This window comes from Pygocentrus nattereri, chromosome 3, assembly GCF_015220715.1.
Source record: "Pygocentrus nattereri isolate fPygNat1 chromosome 3, fPygNat1.pri, whole genome shotgun sequence".
NCBI classification, from domain to species: Eukaryota; Metazoa; Chordata; class Actinopteri; order Characiformes; family Serrasalmidae; genus Pygocentrus; species Pygocentrus nattereri.
In genome coordinates this window covers 18,130,087-18,149,586 of record NC_051213.1, presented here as the reverse complement: position 1 = coordinate 18,149,586, position 19,500 = coordinate 18,130,087, and the positions used below count along the sequence as shown (strand labels likewise).

At 39.1% G+C, this 19,500-nt stretch overlaps 1 protein-coding gene across 5 annotated transcripts in view; it reads right to left on the bottom strand.

Annotated features, from left to right (window-relative positions):
* Positions 1-446: 446 nt before the first annotated feature.
* myh14 (myosin, heavy chain 14, non-muscle) overlaps positions 447-19,500 on the bottom strand; it is a 39,112-nt gene continuing 20,058 nt past the window's right edge. For all 5 annotated transcript variants that reach the window (XM_017700507.2, XM_037537046.1, XM_037537044.1 and 2 more), the window contains 26 exons: positions 17,291-17,505; positions 16,921-17,042; positions 16,569-16,638; positions 15,815-15,975; positions 15,417-15,525; positions 15,119-15,250; positions 13,484-13,690; positions 13,254-13,391; positions 12,221-12,344; positions 11,926-12,097; positions 11,195-11,407; positions 10,932-11,076; positions 10,590-10,796; positions 9,940-10,044; positions 9,543-9,695; positions 9,166-9,414; positions 8,683-8,895; positions 8,177-8,389; positions 7,588-7,749; positions 7,286-7,414; positions 6,758-6,846; positions 6,550-6,673; positions 6,062-6,270; positions 5,651-5,759; positions 5,159-5,331; positions 447-4,077 (listed from right to left, as the gene is read on the bottom strand). In XM_017700507.2, the coding sequence (XP_017555996.1) occupies positions 3,888-4,077; positions 5,159-5,331; positions 5,651-5,759; positions 6,062-6,270; positions 6,550-6,673; positions 6,758-6,846; positions 7,286-7,414; positions 7,588-7,749; positions 8,177-8,389; positions 8,683-8,895; positions 9,166-9,414; positions 9,543-9,695; positions 9,940-10,044; positions 10,590-10,796; positions 10,932-11,076; positions 11,195-11,407; positions 11,926-12,097; positions 12,221-12,344; positions 13,254-13,391; positions 13,484-13,690; positions 15,119-15,250; positions 15,417-15,525; positions 15,815-15,975; positions 16,569-16,638; positions 16,921-17,042; positions 17,291-17,505 (4,133 nt within the window). In that variant the 3' untranslated portion in view covers positions 447-3,887. The remainder of the gene's footprint in view (positions 4,078-5,158; positions 5,332-5,650; positions 5,760-6,061; positions 6,271-6,549; positions 6,674-6,757; positions 6,847-7,285; positions 7,415-7,587; positions 7,750-8,176; positions 8,390-8,682; positions 8,896-9,165; positions 9,415-9,542; positions 9,696-9,939; positions 10,045-10,589; positions 10,797-10,931; positions 11,077-11,194; positions 11,408-11,925; positions 12,098-12,220; positions 12,345-13,253; positions 13,392-13,483; positions 13,691-15,118; positions 15,251-15,416; positions 15,526-15,814; positions 15,976-16,568; positions 16,639-16,920; positions 17,043-17,290; positions 17,506-19,500) is intronic.

Sequence of the window (19,500 nt, the reverse complement as noted above, 5' to 3'; positions counted from 1 at the left end):
AATACTATGCTGTGTTAGAGCCCTAATAAGGAACCACTGCAACTTTTGTTCAGCACTGCAACAAGAGTCATTTCAACAGTGACACACCCCCTAAAACATAAAATATGTCTGCTTACAAAGGCAATTACTTTAATTACAATTTGGAGCCATAAATCTGTGCTTAGCAAGTTTAATGAGGAGGTGTGGATTAATTATTACTACTGTTATACCAAAATAACATTATTAATATTGTTCAATTTTGCTACTGTGGATTAAATAAAGTGGAAGAATAGCCATCTTCAGTTTATTCAGATCAATGTAAATTTTGGAGTTTATTTGGATGGCAGGCTTTTCTTGGCAGATCTGTTTTATTATTCAGTGTTGCAGCAGTGGCCAATTTACATGAAACTAAATAAAGACTATCTGTCTGTGTACATGTTTAAAAGACAGAATCACAGAACCACACGTATTTCAAAACCAATGACATACAGTATATTAAAATTCACTCCAGTCAGACTTTATCCATAAAGCCAAATTAACAAACAGAAAAGCAAAAAAAACAAAAAAAAAACAATAGTTAAAAAGGCAAAAAAAAAGACATAAACCCTTATATTCTAGACACCACCAGTCTTGCCATCAATAAATACAAGAGGCATTATTCATTCTCTCTGTCCACCACTAATCTTATCACACATTCAATACTTTACAGTCAAAAAGCAAACCACCTGTCTCTTTCGACTGAAGTCTAGAGTTATAAAACAACATAAAACAAATATTAAAAAGGATTTGTGCAAAACGAGAGCCACATATTTAACTCACTGGAAATTTGGATTCAGTAGTGTTTTTTGTTGTTTTAAAAGGACTTAAATATAGGAGAATGTTACATGTAGCCCTCAATAAATCCAATTTCTTAAAGTTGAAGAATATTTTTAAAGCATATTAATCAAGAGTGCAGATTCTTCTTGTAATTGTAATTGTAATGGGCAAAACCCGAAAGTCTCCTTTTTGATCATATTACATCAGAATAAAGTTTAAAAATCCCTTGTACAAAACAAACAAGAGAATGGCATTAGCACATAGCTAAAGTATACCAATATTTAATAATGAGAGAAATATTATCAGTCAATTCTCCCATATTACTGGAGACAGTGTATCCTGAACAGTTTCAGCTTTGCCAGTTTGGGTACTGAACAATAAATAATGCTGGTAAACAAGGCCAAGCCGAATTCACCAGCCTTCAGAGCACCAGTGGATCTAAGGAACTTTGTTATTGCACAAAGAAGTAGCATTAGCAAATAACACAAAGCAGGTAGTCAAAGACGCAAACCTTACTAGATCTAATTTCCTACAGCATATGTCTAATGAACTGAAGGTGCGAGATTGTAGTGAGTTGTTTGGTCCTAATTAAAAAACTACCACTTTCTGATATTGATCAGCACCTGACCATTAAGGGACCTTTCAGTACATTTCACAGGTATAGTCTGTAAAACAGTACAGTGTAATTTTTTATATTACCTGGGACTCTCTTAAGGAAAGATGTCATATGTCTAAAATGGAACTAGTAACATAGATAAATACAAGAAAAGAGCAGCTTTTTTATTTGAGGTGGAATAGAATAGAATAGAAGAGAATAGAATAGAATAGAATAGAATAGAATAGAATAGAATAGAGATGTCAGTAAGAGAAAGGCCTTATATTAGCCTGAAAACACAGGAACAAATTCATCAAACCTCATAAAGGAACACATTCATTAGAGGACTTCTACAGATGGTTCTGTGTGGTTTACTGCAATTGTCATTACATTAAACCGCATAGAAATAATCAGTAAAAACAATTCATAAGGCTCTCTTAACAAAGGAAAAACTTCAACCCTCCTTTTACCCATTCAGTTACAACAGATTCTATCCTACTGTAATTTGATGCCCACTAGCGCATCATGTGTGCAAAAAAAAAAAAACAGCTAGGATGAAGGGGAATTCTGGGAAAGTTCTAGGGGTTGGCTGGGAAGATGTGTCAAAATGATGTACAGCATCACTACAAGCCTAAACTACAGGGTTGTACTAGTATCTACTGTGGAACAGCCTTAGTTGATATCCCTTTATTCATCCATTCGCCATAGATTTGGTAAAACATAAAAGCTTTGTTCCATAAGTATTTTACACAGACAGAGTAAAAAACAAACATCCAAAATGTAATTTAGATCAATACAAGACAGTGATGTGCCTGCAACAATAAGAAGGTTTAGTGACATGATATAGCCAAACCGTTTAGCTCTGTAACAAGACAAAAAATCTTCTCTCTTTGACAGATGAGCCACAGCACACCAGTCTGTCTCCTCTCGGAGTTGTTCATTGTCTTGGCCATTACTATAAGTGTAATATGTTTTTTAACACATGACTCTTTCACTCTTCTATAACTCTTTCACTGTCTTTAGAGAAATTGTATATATAGTGTTCTTCCTCATGATTTCAGTAACCTGTCTTGGCTTTGCAAAGCAAAGTATAGGCAACAACCATGACGTCTTCTTATAAGACAAGAACATAATTCAAAACACAAATAAATAACATGAATAATGAGAATATTTTAGCTTGATAAGCACTATATTAAGGTGTCTGAAACTGGTAGTGAAATGAAAAGATGTAAGAAGATGAAATCCTCACTGTCTAACTATTCACAGTCTACATAACAAATGAACTTGCCTTAGAATGAATCACTGATCTAAAAGGGCAGGGGCAGTATCTAAGGTACCCTGGATGTAACAGGAAATTGAACAAGGCCCAGCTTCCCCAAAATGTTGCGTCTTACCTATGATGAAAACTGTCTACTGTTACTTGATATTAGCAGTTTTGGAAACACTTGATTGATCCTATAATGACCTTGCACAATGTTTTTGGGGATCCCACCCCACAAAAGATATCACTAATGAGCCAGTGTGAAATACCACTGAATTATTACTGTTATGTACATGAAAAGCAAATAGTTTCAACTTCTTATTTATTTATCTTCTAATGTCTCATTTTTGTATTTTTTGTCCTACAAGTTTAGGTTTTTCTTTTTCTTTTTTTTTTTTACATTTTTTTTCTGTTGGCTTGCAAATTCTGCCCTACCGTCTCATTTTTCCTCTGTTTATGCCAAAAATGTAAAAGCTGGCTCATAGTGGCAGATTTATCACAGTAAATCATTTTTTTCTCTCTCACTTTCTAACTGATGTTCAAAATGTGTAAAATCACTGATACCAAACCATGTTACAAAAACTAATTTGACACTGCTAACCCTAAATATTTGTCAAAGACAAATACTCTGAAATATTTTAAATTCCTTCAAATTTTCAATTCCCAATCGCTGAAACCATTTTCACCTAAAGTGAGAGAGAAAGCCTTCTGATTAATACTGATCAGCAACTGAATCATTCATGCAAGCACAGCTAACTCACTGAAGAACGTCTAACCGTGATTTTCTACCTGATTGCCATCATAAACATGCAGACTGCCCTTAAACACATGGCTTATGATTGATTGAAAGAGCGCTTAGGGTTGATGCAGCCATCTTAACTTTGCCACATTAAGCCTGATATACATTGCACTGATATGTGGCTGTTCTAATATACATTAATGGTATTTCCCGCAGAATATTGGGAAAAGTAGTTTCTTTTCCACTTCAGGAAATCAACTCTTGTCCTTTTTCAATATCTCAGTATAAGACTGATTTCAATAGTGCTATTTGTGTACCAGCATTATTTCCATCATATCTCCAGCTGATATACATTTCCATTTAGTTATTTCAGTCTTGGCTGCAGAGGTATACTCAGTGCTGTGTGGGTTTTCTGACTGCAGTGCTGTGTTAGTTAACTGATTAGTCCTATCCCTTTCTCCGTCCTCCACCTGGTCGCCCAGCGTTCTCCTTATTAGTTACTCGGTGTCTGCCAGGCTGTAGGGGGGAGGTGGCCCCAGGGCGTTGTCAGAGGGCACAGGGGTGCCAGGAAGGCCGCTCGAGGGAGTAGGGGAGGCGGGAGGCTCCTCAGAGTCAGAGTTCTCCTGAGAGAGGTCATCCACTAAAGCCCTCCGACCTCCACGTACTGAGAGAGGGAGAGGAGCACGCCTGAGAGAGAGAGAGAGAGTCAGATAGAGTGTCAAATGAGAATATGCATTAATACTGTACAGTACTGTGAAAAAGCCCACCCATCACTTATTGGTCATTAAGTACAATTTACTTCTAAAGAGATACTTTTGTGGAGATTCATTTTAAAATACCCCACTTGTATGTAAAAGGCAAAAGTAAAAGGAGTAAAAGTGTCCAAAACTGGAGTTAAAACTGGAGGTAGACCATCAAAACTGTCACCATCAGATAAGATGTTTAATATTTAATTTCAGATCTGAAAAAATGCCATTTTATTAACTGTGAGAAGACAACTCAACACTATGATTCTGAATGGATGTGTAGCTGTCAAAAACTGTTACTGAGAAAAGGAAAAAGAGAAGAAAATGGCAAATGAAATAAGGTTGCTGTCTGTGTTCTTGTCCAGACCTCTATTTCTGTGAACTTCTAAGATTGAAGTTGGGAGGTATGGAAAAATATCTCTGCAAAAAAGATATTACATTTAGCTGTCCAGGATTCTGTTTCATTTTCTGTTAAAATATATTGGTATATTGCATCTTACATGTTTTTTGATTCTGCTTTTTCCTGATGCTGAAAAACAAATAACTTGTACTTGATGAGTATTTTTTAAATTAAATGAATGAATGGTGGTTTATGACATTTGCTTAAACTATTATGTGCTCTGGGAAATAAAGAAAATGTTTTGAACTTCTTTAAGAGCAAGTGTACACAGGTAAAATTTACAGTGAAAGTTAATGTTAATGAAAACACTCACAAATTCTGATATTACAGACATGGACACAGACACAAGCACACAGTGAAAACCTACTTGTCGCCTCTGGGTCGATCTGTGCAGCTGAGTGGGTGTAGGAGACAATTAAACACTCACACAAGGACACACACATGCAAATACGTTAGATATGGATGGAAAAATGAATCATGCATACACAAACCAAAACACAATGGAGCAAGTAAATTAATCAATGTGATTAAATCAAAATAAATAATTAGTGCCAAGTTATACTGCAGTACTGACAGTCTTCAGTACCCACACCTATGCACAGACTAACACTTCCACTCTTACCTGAGTTGGGAGCGCAGAGCGTTTAGTTCACGGGTCATGCTCTGCATACTGTCGCCCATCTCCTCCAGCTCACGCTGTAGTTTCCTGCGCTGAGCGTTTGTGCGTGAGTTCTCCTCCTCCACCTCCTCCAGCTGCCTCTTCAGCTGCCGCAGACGCCCCATTGACTTGTCCAGCTGTAGAAAAAGGCAATGCAAAATGAAAAACAGACCTAGACATCTCTTAAGCTCTAAAAAAAAAAAAAAAGAAAATCTATAAAACACAATGATTGTTGCATATAGCCTGGGTTGAAATCCAGCATCTTATAATATTCGAACAAATTCAATCACATTTAACAGGGATGTGAACAAATATCAAATGTAGTGCGGTAGAACTGTAATATTTTTTATATTGCTACCAATTCCTTGTTGATTGTCTACATTTTTGTTTTTATTGTACATGTTTTTGATTCTCTATGAGTTGAGGACAATGATGTAATGGACAGAGGAGGCATACCTGTTCTCTGTACTGGTCTGCATGCCTCCTCTCATCCTCGACCTGCAACACCACCTCCTTCAATTTCTTCTCCGTTTTCCGCACCAGCTTATTGGCCATGGCACGTTCCCTTAGAGACAGAAATATTCCAGATATTGTCTTGATTGCATGTCAAGGCAAGGTAAAATATAGAAGTTATGGCTTAAAGGCTAACTAACTAAACTAAACTCTTCAAGCACTCTAGGGCTTAAACTGAGAAAAAAGGTGAATTAGATGGATGAAAAAAATGACAATGGTAAACCTAATTTCAAATAAATGTTATTCTAGTGATTAAGCTATGTGCTGTTTTTTGTATTTGTAAAATCAATAAGACTATAGGCTCTATCACACCATTTATAAGAAATTGCTCTTCATAAGCTATTCTATACATACTGTCTCTCTTGTTCCATCTGCTCCTCCATGGCTTCGATTTTGGACTCCAGGGCAGCAACACTTAGGCGGTGTTTTCCTCTCACAGCTCCTTCCAGCTCAGTTAGCCTCGTCTTCAATTCCTTGTTCTGCCTTTCGAGGCTCTCCCTTGCCCCCTCACTCTTCTGAGCCAATGTCCTCTCCCCAGCCAGTTGCACAGTCAGAGTCTCCACCTGATACAGGAGGAGAGATTTAGAGAGAAAGTGAAAGCGATTTATACCAGAAACACATTTTACATATACTACAAACTGTACCTTAACCCCATTAAACCACAACTTTGGGTTTCATGCCTTAGTATGGGAGCCTTCTTAGTCAATTGTGCTACTTTAACTGTAATTTTGCTAAGCCATTGCAATTATGGGAACAAAAAACTGATTTATAAAACCTAAGCATTTCACTTGATGATTAAGTATAAATCATTGTTCTGGAGACTCAGTAAGGATCATGTTTACCTGTAGTGTGGTCTTCCTCTGCCTCTCAGCCAACATCTCAGCATTGCTCTGTTCCTCTTCCAGCTCTTCCTCCAGCTGACTGATCCTGGCCTCCAAACGCCTCTTTTCATCACATAGAGCTGACCTGTGAGAGAAAGAGGGTGTTACACACAGCAACACTTACAGGCACACATTTATAAACACACAACATACACAGGCACATTCTTACTTCCCGCTGTTAGTGTTAAGAATTTCTTCAGCCATCTCATCTCGCTCCTGCTGAGCCTGCCTTCTCGACCTCTCTGAAACAGCCAGCTCCTGACACAGAAAGAGAGGAAATCCACCACATGCTCATGACTTACTGCACTCACACTGCATTTAGGATTTACTATAATAATATATATTGTTGCTGTCGGAACGAAACCTTGTATCTCCATTTTGGTTATTTTTCAGTTTTCGACAAAATCTGAAAACACCTGTTGTCCTTTACATTGTGTGCAAATTTCATGATGAATGGACCAAAAGAAACAACCCAAAATTACTTTTAAAAAGTCTGGTTCCATTGACTTATGTTAAAGGAAAAGTAGGTATTTTCCCTCTCCTGTAAAGTTACTATTTTGGAGATATGAGGTTTTGTTCTTACAGCAGCTATATATATATATATATATATATATATATATATATATATATATATATATATATATATATATATATATATATATATAAAAAACAACACACAAATACATGTGTAGCAAACCTCTGTCAGCTGCAGTAGCTCTGCTTCCAGGGTCTGCAGGCGCTTCTCGCTGTCCTTTGATTGGGCAACGACTTCATCTCGAGCCATCTTGGTCTCATCCAGCTCTCGCAACACCTCCTTCATCTGAGCCTGAGTAAATAGCCAAGAGAGCAATCTAGCATCACCACATTTACCCTGCTTATAGATCTATGGTAATGTTTAACAATCAGACATATATCATTGCAAATACAGAACTAGACCTGGGACCAGGCCTGCCATCCCATGTTTGCATCCTATATTAACTTACAAGGATTCTTTGTTACCTGGAGTCGCTTCAGCTGCCTGAGTGCCTCCTCTCTGCCACGTGTGGCTGCCTCCACCTGAGACTCCGCCTCCTGGAGTTCTGCCTCCATCTGCTTCTTGACCGAGAGTGCTTGAGCTCTTTGAGTCTTCTCCTCTTCTAAGAGAGCTTCCAGCTCACGCACCTACAGAGAGTAAGAAAAAGAGAAAAAGAGACACAGAATGAGAGAATTTGTTGCAGAATCTTTTCCAGCTGTTTTTGGTTTTTGGAATATTGTTTACATTCAATTCTCAAATTGTAAGAATTCTTTTTGTAATCTCTTGTGCTAATCTCTTGAGATTATTTACAAGTTTGATGTGACTGATTTCTTGAGTGTTTCAAGAAATCAAAGTAAAAGCAGAATAGGTTTTGTAAGCTTGATACAACTCTAATGAGTCAATAGTAACGTTTGCTTCCCAATCGTTACATTTTTCCTAGTCACATAATAAAACCAATTCTAGGACCTCACCGATCAAAACATTCATGTACCCAAAGAAGGGCTTTTTAAAATTATTTTAAGCACAATACAGCAACACAAAACCAGTCTGTCCACGACATTAAAAGCAGGTTACCTGTTTGTTGAGTGCCCTCCTTTTTTCCTCTCCTTTTTCCTCCTTGGCACTTATTTCACGCTCAAACTGGGCACGGAGTGCCTGCAGTGTGACCTCCAGTCTGAGCCGCGAGTTTTCAGCCTCAGCCAGCTCCTCCTCCAGCTCCTGTGTCTGCTCCCGCAGAGACTGCACCTCAACTTCCAGAGCCCTCCGAGAACGTTCCAACTCATGCACCTGAGTCACAGAGAGACAAGAAAGAGAGTAATTAGCAATATGTTTACTTGCTTTAGTTGTTAGATGTTGTCTAGAGACATTAGAGAATACACTTCTTGTGTCAACAAACAATACACAACATTACCAGATGGAAGACTGAACAATTGTTTAGGGGTTAATCCTTAAACTGTAAGCATATCATTCAGTTATTAATGTCAAGACTTGTTCACTAATTACTATAAATGTTTCAGTTACTAAGTATTGTACAATACTAGATGTTAGTGAATACTGATTCAGTGGAAAGCAATTCATACGTTTTTTCCCACATCGTCTTGAGCATTGACAAGTTGCTCCATGTCGAGGCGAAGCTGCTTATTGGTTCTCTCCAGCTCGTCACGTTGCTCAGATGCTTCTTGTAACTCTCTAGACAATGCAAGGAAGCGAGTCTCCTTCTCACGGCTCTCAGCCTCTGCTCGGTCACGCTCTTCAGCCAGCCGGGCACTCACTGCCTTCTCCTCCGCCAAACACTGCACAGGTCACAGATGATAAAAAGTCAGAGATGCAGCAAAGCAGATTATGATGGTTGAAATGTCAGTGGTTGCAACTGCCTGCTGCAATCACAGTACTGATTTTGTCATGGAGGAAAGATGCCAAGCTTATTTAAGTGTTTTTAAGTGAATTACAGTTCATCTAAAAGAGATTGCCTTAATTTTTTAATCTTAATTTTTTCCATTAACTCCTTCATTCATTGATTCATCCATCTATCCATCCTACTGTTCCAGTTCTCCATCTCTTACCTGATCAAATTTCTTCTGTCTCTTTTCTAGAGTGGTGCAGTTCTGCCTTTCCCTCTGCAAGGCGATGGTCATGTCCTCTATCTCCTCTCTCAGGCGCTCCTTCTGTCGTTCCACTCGCTCTTTCTCCTCTTCTTTGGCTCTCTCTCTTTGCGTGGCATTTTCTAGCTCCCTTTGCAGCTTCCTCCTGCTCTCCTCTCCTGCTTCCACTGCTGCATTCACTTCTTCAGACTGCCTCTTTAGATCGGCAAGCTGAGCACAATAAGGATAAGTATAGCATAAAGAATTAGTTATATTAAATACCGAAAACAGGCAATTAACCAAGTGATAAGCCTGGTTTAAGGACATGTATAAGTGTGTGTACTTGTGTAAATACAAACCTGTTGTGTGTAAGTTTGGATCTGACGTGTGAGCTCCCTGGTCTTTTCCTGCTCCTCCTCCAGTCTCTCCATCAGAGCTGCTTTCTCCTCCTCCAGAGCCCGAACACGGGAGCCCAGTGCCAGCTTCTGACGTGTTTCATCCTGCAGGAGCTCCTGCAACACCACACACACTCTCATCAGAACCAGACCTGGTGCAATCACAGTATTGTCTCAGCTGTGGAGAAAAGGTATCAAGCTCAGAACAATTTATTCTTTACCAGACCAATTAATGTCTTTAGACATTAGCTGATGTTCAAAATGAAAGGTTTCCCTTTAATATTCAGGATACAAAATTAATTCTGAACTGCCTTTTTCAGAATCAAGCTTAGCTTGCACTAAGATTAACAAGCGTAATTACCTGCGCATCATGTAGCTGACTCTCCAGGCTGCTGACCTCTTTGCTCAAACGAAGAGATTTGGTGTCAGATGAGGACAGGGAACTGGATAGAGACTCTATCTCTGACTAAAGGAAGGATATGGAGAGAGACTGTAAGAAATATTTTGAGTCAACATCAAAATAACCTCAAAATAACCTACAATTCCAGGTAATACAATATCACTTGCAAACACATGAAAGGGCTCATAGGGCAAAAAATCTAATTGTCTTTTCTTTTTTAATGAGAGTTTGATGTAGTGCGTAAACACTGGTTAGGTTTAAAATCGTAACAAATCCCTTCTGCCCACATGCCTGTTTTGAATTCAGTGTTTTTGTGATGTCACAAAACCCGACACATTCACATATATACACCTATTTAGCCTACTGTAGTTCAACTCTGCTTCTTCACGCTGAAGTGTTTCAGTCCAGATTGTCTATGCAGTAATAAAGGGCTTTTTTGTTGATACAAAATCAATGGAAGCCATAAAAACCATTATACCCAATTTTGCTAACCCCTGCAGTGCTCAAGCTGTCCAGTACAGAAACAAAACTCAAGATAATGTAAAGATATTTTGATCCACTGTTTTCACCAGTCATTTTTCAATCATTCCACTCATCTGTTTCTTCTGCACCTGGAGTTTGTGAAGCCTATCCTCCCTCTCCTCCCTCTCTCTCTCAGCTTGGGCTAAGCGGGCAGTCAGTTCTTGGAGCTGTCCTTCCGCTCTCTTCCTGCCTCTCTCACTCTCCATCTTCCCCCCCTGCAGGGCCTTCAGTTCAGCCGTCAGGTTCACACGCTCCTCCTCCAGCAAGGCCTTTGCTTTCTCCAGAGACTGACGAGACTGAGAATACACAACCACACGTGGTATGAATGTAAACACACACATGTACACACAACCTATAAAAAAAACACAGATTACTCTGTTAATTAACAACATTAAAACACTCAGTCACAGAACTCAGAACCACAGACTTACTCTCTTAGCATTGTCCAGTTGCTCCTGTAGGGACTCAATAGCAGCACTATGCTTCACTCGGAGCTCCGAGAGCTGGGCTTCATGACGCCGAGTGTCTTCCTCAACCAGTCTCTGGAGCTCTCCCAGCTCAGCCTCACGTCGAGACCTACACACAGTTAAACAGACTACAAGTGAGCTGTCCACATTAACATATAAATTGATAATGAAACAAAAGCAATTAAATACACATACACAAAAAATTACACATACATACACTCACATACCTGAGCTCTTGCTGTGCAGCTGTGGTGTCCAGTGTGTCCTCTAGTTCAGTTCTGAGGGCCTCTAACTCCTCACCCAGATCTCTCCTCTGCTTCTCTGCCCTCTCTCTCATCCCTCGTTCATTCTCTACCTCTTCCTTTAGCTCAGACACCTGAGACATGGCTTCCCTCAGAGCCCGCTGTGCCTCCGCACGTCGAGCGCCTTCTTCCTCCAATCTGATGTACATACACACAATACTGTTACTGATGAAGTGTCAGATGGTACGGCCCGTTGGCTGCATGAGCTCTGTGTATGTCTTTATTACAGCTGTCACAGTGAAATAATCAATTAAATTCAATGACTATAAAACAAACATGGATTAAAATAAATTTGCTTCATAACAAATCTTCTCTGATGATTTTATATATATATATATATATATATATATATATATATATGTGTGTGTGTGTGTGTGTGTGTGTGTGTGTGTGTCACACACACACAAAGAATTTATAATTTATAAATAGGATTTCACTGAATGTATTTATTATTCTTATTTAATTTAATGAAAGTTTGATTTAAGTATTGGATGATAACTATGACTGGGTGATTTGACAGACATAAATTCACTATGCTTTGTATTAAAGTTTGTATTTATTGTACTCATTTACTCATTAGAATAATTATAGGACTATTATATTTAATAGTGGCAGTCCTGGTCTGTAAGTTTATTTGTGTTCATGTGTGTCTGTACCGTGTTTGTAGTGTGGTGATCTCTTTCTCTCTGCTGGACAAGGTGCTGCGGAGCTCTGTAACAAGCAGACCCAAATCAGTTAGCTGCTCCTGGGCCTCTGCTGCTTCACTCTCCATGCGCCTCCTCCATTTCTCCTGCTCCAGACGACCCTGTTCCTCTCGCTTCAGACGCTCTGGGGAAATAAAAGGTTTTTTGAACTGAAGCAAGTCTATTTTACATCACTGATGACATTACAGTTCACATAAAGTTATTACAATACTGGCAGAGCTGTGAATTAATATTAATAAACAGTTACCTTCCAGGTCAGCAATGACAGCTTCCTGTTTGTTCTTGAGCTTGTTGAGGCTCTTCACTTTCTCCTCTTCCTCAGTCAGCTGGTCTGTCACCTCATTCAACCTGTCCTCCAACTGCTTCTTCTCCTGAGATGTGGAAGAAAAAGAGAGGTTATAATGACAGTCATTAAATACAATAGATTCAATTCAAGTTTATTTGTACAGCGCTTTTTAAAACAATGTTGTCACAACGCAGCTTTAAAGAAGTTTGAAAAGACAGAGTTACAACATATATCCCACAGTGGCAAGGAGACCCATCCTCCTCTGGTCAAACAGTGTTTACAATTGAATAAGCTGAATACCAAATAAAAGCTAAAAGGATCTCTGTTTGAAAACTGGATGGTAAAGCTTTAGAAACTGCACTGGTAGAGGCAGTTTCTGGCTGAGTCTTTATGAAAAGTGGGAGTGACCTGAAACGGTTCCGTCCTATCTCAATGCTGGAACATCTGAATAGCACAGTGATGTAATTGAGGGTGTTGCAGTTGGCACAAATGAACAGGAGAGCAGGTTGGTGATGGTGAGGAGGAGGCCCTGATGGTCAGTCTTCAGCAGGATGGCAGGGCAAAACATTAGATCTAATCTCTTTTAAGATCAGATCGAGTAGAGCTAGATCTGTGTAGATGGCTTTGTTTAAGTTGGTTAAATGAAGTCAAGCCACAGCACACATTATGCAATCAAATCTGATTTCACATGCTACATGACCAAATGTTTTTAGCATTGCTGTGAGGCAACTGTATTAAATAAAAAAGCATTCTACTGGTAATGCTTTTCTATAGAGATTATGCGACTGTGCAAGGTTAACTGAACATTAAAGTATCTGAATTCACTAATTAGAAGCACCTGTTCTGTTTGGATACTTATGCACATAAAGTATATTTTGGTAGGGTCAGTTTATGCCCAACACAGAGTGTAGCTGCTTTAAAGTCAGATGGCTCCCTAAATTTTACTATAAACTGCCTACAACAAAGGGCAGTATTCTGTCTTAAGCTGTAAGACCTTGCTCAGTCTGTCTCTCTGCTCTCCTGCAGTCAGTGCTTCCGTCTCCAGACTCTTCACTTTGGTTTCCAAGGTAACCTTCTCCAACAGGAGCCTCTGCCGTGCCCCCTCTTCCTCTTCCAATTGCTCTTCTAAATCCTGAGAAAGACAGACAGAGAGACAGAGAGATTTAAAGAAAATGTCATGGGCAGTTCAAGCTTTATACAGGCAGAACACAGAAGTTCACTCACTTGTACATGCTGTTGCATTCGCTTCTTCTCATTAGCTAATTGCACACCCCTCTCTTCTTCTTCCTCCAATCGGCCCTCAAGCTCCCCCAGCACCTCCTCCAGCTCCTGTTTGCGGCTGGCTAACCGTGCCCTCATCTCCTCTGCTTCAGCAAATAACTCGGCCTCTGCTTGTAGCTGGTCTGTAAGTACGGCCTTCTCTTCCAACAGCTGAAATGTCCGGTAGATTGTTTAATTTAGTTAGCAGTTTCAAGCAATGATTTGTACCACAGAACTGCTGAGATATTTTTTTTACTTAATTTTTTGTTTTCTTTTGTAATGATACACATAGGCTCCAGCAATCCCAGAAGGAGAAGTGGCTTAGAAGAAGAAGATGATACGCATTCATATAAACAAAATACAAAGGTTGTCAGAGGTTGACTGGCACAGGATTTCAAACATAAAATTCAGCATCAATTCCCGGTTTACACAGAAAGGCAGAATGATCAAAGTCAAAGGTCTCGGTTAACCCGGCTTACTCAGGTGTAGCAATTCCATTTTTTCCCTCTCTACTTTTGAAGATGTATAGTAAACATTTTCATGGAACGAATATAAGTAACAATTTCAACAAAAATATCCACAGTTAGGGGGTTTCTTATGACCCAGCACATAGTAATAGCTTCCTTACAAATAACCAAAAATATATTCAGTAGGTAGCCATCAAGCCTTCAGGGGTTGCATCACAATACATAGAATTAAATGACTGATGTACTAGCATAGGCTAAAAATTATAAACAAAAATGCACTTTGCTCTGCTTTAAGCTATAACTTTGTGAATTACCCCCGCTGTGGGACTAATAAAGGATTATCTTATCTTATCTTATCTTATCTTATCTTATCTTACCTTATCTTACCTTATCTTATCTTATCTTTAGCCACTTTCCTCCCATTTCTGTCGGGACACATTTCCTTTAATAGTTTAAAAGTTCCTTGTAAAATGTCTCTCAATGTTTTTCCCATTTTACCTTAAATTCTGACTGAGGCCACCAAATGTAAATGCAGCACCATTTAAAGTGTAAGGAAAAAATTTGAAAGAGTGACTTCAGCTTCCTAACTTTTTAGTGTTTGACAGTCTCTTGTTGCAGATTTCACGTACCAGGAAACCAACTGCGGTGCTTATAAATGTGAATTCCATGTGTGAAGTCCATTTATCTCCAAATGTTTGTCTTTAATCTCTCTCTGTCTTTTCGTTAGCTAATACCTAGGCGAGACTGTGTTGCTATGTGACCTGCAGTCTGCATGCTAGTTCTCAGTCATTAAGAACAATGGCTTTAGCGCTATGCTGCACACATCCCGCCTCGAAGATATTTTACTGACACAGCGATCCCCCACTCTCTACAACAAGACCAAAACCAAAGTTAAAAAATCAAAATGGGTAGGACAGCTGTAACATATGCTATGTGGACATCCATTACCACTGGATCTTATGTGGCAGCCAGTGTCTCATGTGCTCTAAACAAGAGCAGTGAATGAGAGCCATCAAGTCCACTTGCCACATCACACCCTCCAGCAAGGGAAATGGCCCCAGCTAAGCTTAGAGCTGCTGCGATAATTGTTCCAGGGAGACAGACAGAAAGGAAAAGTGAGGGATTAGTATACCTGTTGATGTTTTCTCTCCAGTTCAGTATACTCATGCTCCACTTTGCTCAGCTTGTCTTTGGCTTTCTGAAGCTCCGCCTCTCGAGCTTGAATTTCCTCATCCTGGCGGGTCACCTGGAGCAGTGGTTTCACCTAGGGACGAGGATCAAGGGTGAAAGGGTCAACTGACCTTGTTCATTAATCTTAATTAACAATATTCAATAAAGCCCATTTCTTATTGCCTCAGCAAGAGAATACAAATGTATGTGCATTCCATTGCAATATGAGGCTGCACTAACATGGTGGAAGTGCTTGTTACCTTGGTGAAGAGCCTCCACCACTGCCAGTTGCGTAGCTTCAGGTAAGCAGCACAGTTTCTCTGCATAACCCGCAGTGCACTTAGCTGCTGTTGCTTCTTCAGAAATGCCCTACCGCCAAATGCATCATATAATTATTACATTATTTCATCTCTGCTTAAGGACAAGCTTTATTTATCTGAATCTGATGCTTCTTTATTGAACATAACAACATAGCAATATTATTCATTGTTATTACTGTTAATATTATTAGTAGTATCTTCTAATCGTGCAAATCTTCTTCAGACTAAAAAACCTCAAGTGACCACTCAAATGAGAGCCTTATGTTTTAGTGGTAGCATATTGAGCTACACCTATCAAGAATTGTTATGAGCTCCTGTACAAGCACAAATGCACACACCTCCTGGCGAGATATCCACGGGCAGCACTTTGGAAGTGAATGATGGTGTCTGTGATCTTCAAGTCTCTCTCCTCTTCCAAGTGTGCCAACACTCCAGCGCGGAAAAACACCTTACTCTGCCCGACCCGAAACAGGTTTCGATCCAGCTCCAGAGCACTGATCTGAATACAGTTACGTAGTCCTTTCTCTCATTACAACTGTCCAACATTTAATCAGTACCACATCACATTCACTTCACAGCCTTTAAAACTCAGTAGCAGTATAAGCTATGGCAGTATATGCTTAAAGTATAAGCTACAAAAAGAGGACAATTATAAAAACAAACTGTAAAAATATTTTGTCAGTTTAACCCCAAAAAAAAACTTCCTATGTAACAAGAAATGTAACATTTTTTAATTTAACTCAAATAAAAACCTTGAAAGAAATTAGGCAAAGGTTTAATTTAGATGAACAAAATCAATATTTTACATAAGTTGAAACCAACACTTTAAATCATCTGTTTTGGTCTGCTTTTTCACAGCATATACAATCAATATTATAAATATTATAAATTACAAAATATAATAACACATTTATTGCTAAACATAAGTAGACTGAAAAACTAGAAACTGTAAACTAAAAATGGTGTTGATGTAAGATATTTTATTGATGTTGAAATGAGGAACAAATTAGAATCCAGTAAATTCAATGCATTGCTTTTTTCAGTGCCATCATTTCTTAATCTCAGATAAAGGATTTAAATTCTTGCACTTACCATGAGCTCACAGGCCTGCTTCCCATCCATGAAGGTGCGAGGTATTGCATTCGGGGTCAGAATCTCATACCTGAGAGACATTAAGGGGAGACAATAGGAGATAAAAGGACAAAGAATGATGAGATAAAAAACCTCCTACCAGCTTTGTGAGAAAGGTGAAAAACACCTCCCTCTCTGAACTCCAACATTAGTAGAGGAAAATCACTGAATAAAGAAAGAGAGAGCGTGAGGAAGTGAGTGGAACAGAATATGTGATGAAATGAGAATCTGGCCAGGTGGTTCTGATGGCTATGTCAGTGCTTACACAGAGAGGCCAAAAAAGAGACACAAACACACACACACATGCTCACACCTTTGTCTGAACTCTTGGAAGGGGATGCGGTTGGGAAAACCCTGCCTACAGATTCTGATTCCCTCTAGAACTCCATTACACCTTAGCTGATCCAAAACCAGATGAGGTGTCAACTTCCCTGCCTACAAGAGAGGGAGACAATGAAACTTGGGGTTTAGCCTTTTAACATTATAAATATAATACCTGAAGGTGTTTCTATCACAAATCTTAATGTATATGAAATGTTATATCAAACACATTATGATGCTTCACACACATCAAGAAACCTCATAACTTTAAAAATATATTACATTTTTATTAATTATACAACTTCACAACAGAATTGTGATCGCACTGATTACTCTAGTATTATTTTGGAGGTCTCTCTCACCCTCTTCTCATGGTTGGGGATGATGCAACGCAGGAAGTTGGGGTTGGTGTTCCGTAGTGTGGCCATCAGTTTGGTCAACGACTCTTTGTACAGCTGTCCAACTGTCCGGAACATTCCTTTTTTTGTCTTCAGCCCTGCTGCTCCAAACGTCACTGGTCCGCTGCCCTCAGCCAGCCCACCAGACGCCACTTGGTCTAATCCCACAATCCTCTCCACTGAAGAACACAAACAACAAATTAATATGTAATAAGATAGTAAATCAAAATGCTTATGTAGTACCAAGCAGTGTACTGCTGTCAGAAGAAAACCTTGTATTTCCAAATCGCTAACTTTACAGGAGAAGTAAAAAACCTACATTACTTTTAATGTAAGTCAATGGAACCAGAGTTTTTTCCAAGTCATTTTGGGCTATTTCTTTTGGTCCATTCATCACAAAATTTACATACAATGTGAAGAGTCACATGCATTTTCAAATTATGTTAAAAACTGAAAAACAACAAAGGTGGAGATACTAAGGTTTTCTTCAGCAAATGGTTAAAGATGGTCTTCTGGTAGGGCAAAACACTCAAACTCAGCATCATGTTTTAAAGCTGCACTTAGGCATTTTGGGATTTGGAGACCTCTCTGGTGGAAATGTGTAATTACACACAATGTGCTTACATAGTGCAGCTTTAAGTATTCATGCTCATTTATGCCATTCATATTTGAAACAGTGTGGGCCTTATAGTAACAAGTCAAACTGGCATGCACAATTTTCAGCAATATATCACAAAACATGAAGCAGGTTTACAATAGCTCTGTTGCAAAAAGCACTGTATGTCCAAATGTATCCAGACACCTCTTCAAATAGTGAATTCAACTACTTTAAGATCACACGGGTGACGTAAATGTGCAACTGTGTGCATAGCTTGTGTAATATCTATAGAAAAGCACTGTCGGCAGAATGGGGCACTCTGGTGTTCATCACCAAGAACAGTGCCAAGCGTTGGTTAGAGGGGTCTAAAGCCCCCAGGGTTGTGCTGTAGAGCAGTGGAACTGTGTTCACAGGTGTACCATCAAAGAAATTTTGGATTGGTTGGAGTGGAGTTTGTGATCCAAACTAATCATCCATCAATCAAATGTCAGTATCTGACTTCAATAATTCTATTGTAGCAGAATGCAATTAAATACTCACAGCAAAATCCATCTAGTGTAAAGCCTTCACAGAAAAGTAGAGGCTGTTACTGCAACAGAGGAGGGACAAACTCCCTATTAATACTCTTCATTTGGACCCTTGGATGATCAGGTGTCTACAAACTTTTGGGCACACAGTGTACCAGATGCTGGTACCATGCATGTTCAGTGAGAGTCAGCACCAGTTAACAATAAATCATCAGTAAATTAATCTAGTAGGACAATACCAAACCCATTTTGGACAAGCAGTAAGACAAAACTAACAACAGTTGATGTGTGATGAAATCAATCTGCTTGCTCAATCTGCTTAGTGTTGCTACAAGCAAGATATTTATTAAATTAACTCATATCTAAATCTTCTGGGCCTTGCGTCATTCATATATTCTGTCTGATTATGTTCCTATGTAAAAAAAATTACAAACTCTTTCCTGCAGAACAGTTTCCATCTTGGAACATTGTAACCCCACAGTGACAAATAAATAAATATATATATATATATATATATATATATATATATATATATATATATATATATATATACTGCTTAAAAAAATGAAGGGAACACTCAAATAACACATCCTAGATCTGAATGAATGAAATATTCTCATTGAATACTTTGTTGAATGTGTTGACAACAAAATCACACAAAAATAATCAATGGAAATCAAATGTATTAACCAATGGAGGCCTGGATTTGGAGTCACACACAAAATTAAAGTGGAAAAACACACTACAGGCTGATCCAACTTTGATGTAATGTCCTTAAAACAAGTCAAAATGAGGCTCAGTATTGTGTGTGGCCTCCACGTGCCTGTATGAACTCCCTACAATGCCTGGGCATGCTCCTGATGAGGTGGCGGATGGTCTCCTGAGGGATCTCCTCCCAGACCTGGACTAAAGCATCCGCCAACTCCTGGACAGTCTGTGGTGCAATGTGGCGTTGGTGGATGGAGCGAGACATGATGTCCCAGATGTGCTCAATCGGATTCAGGTCTGGGGAACGGGCGGGCCAGTCCATAGCTTCAATGCCTTCATCT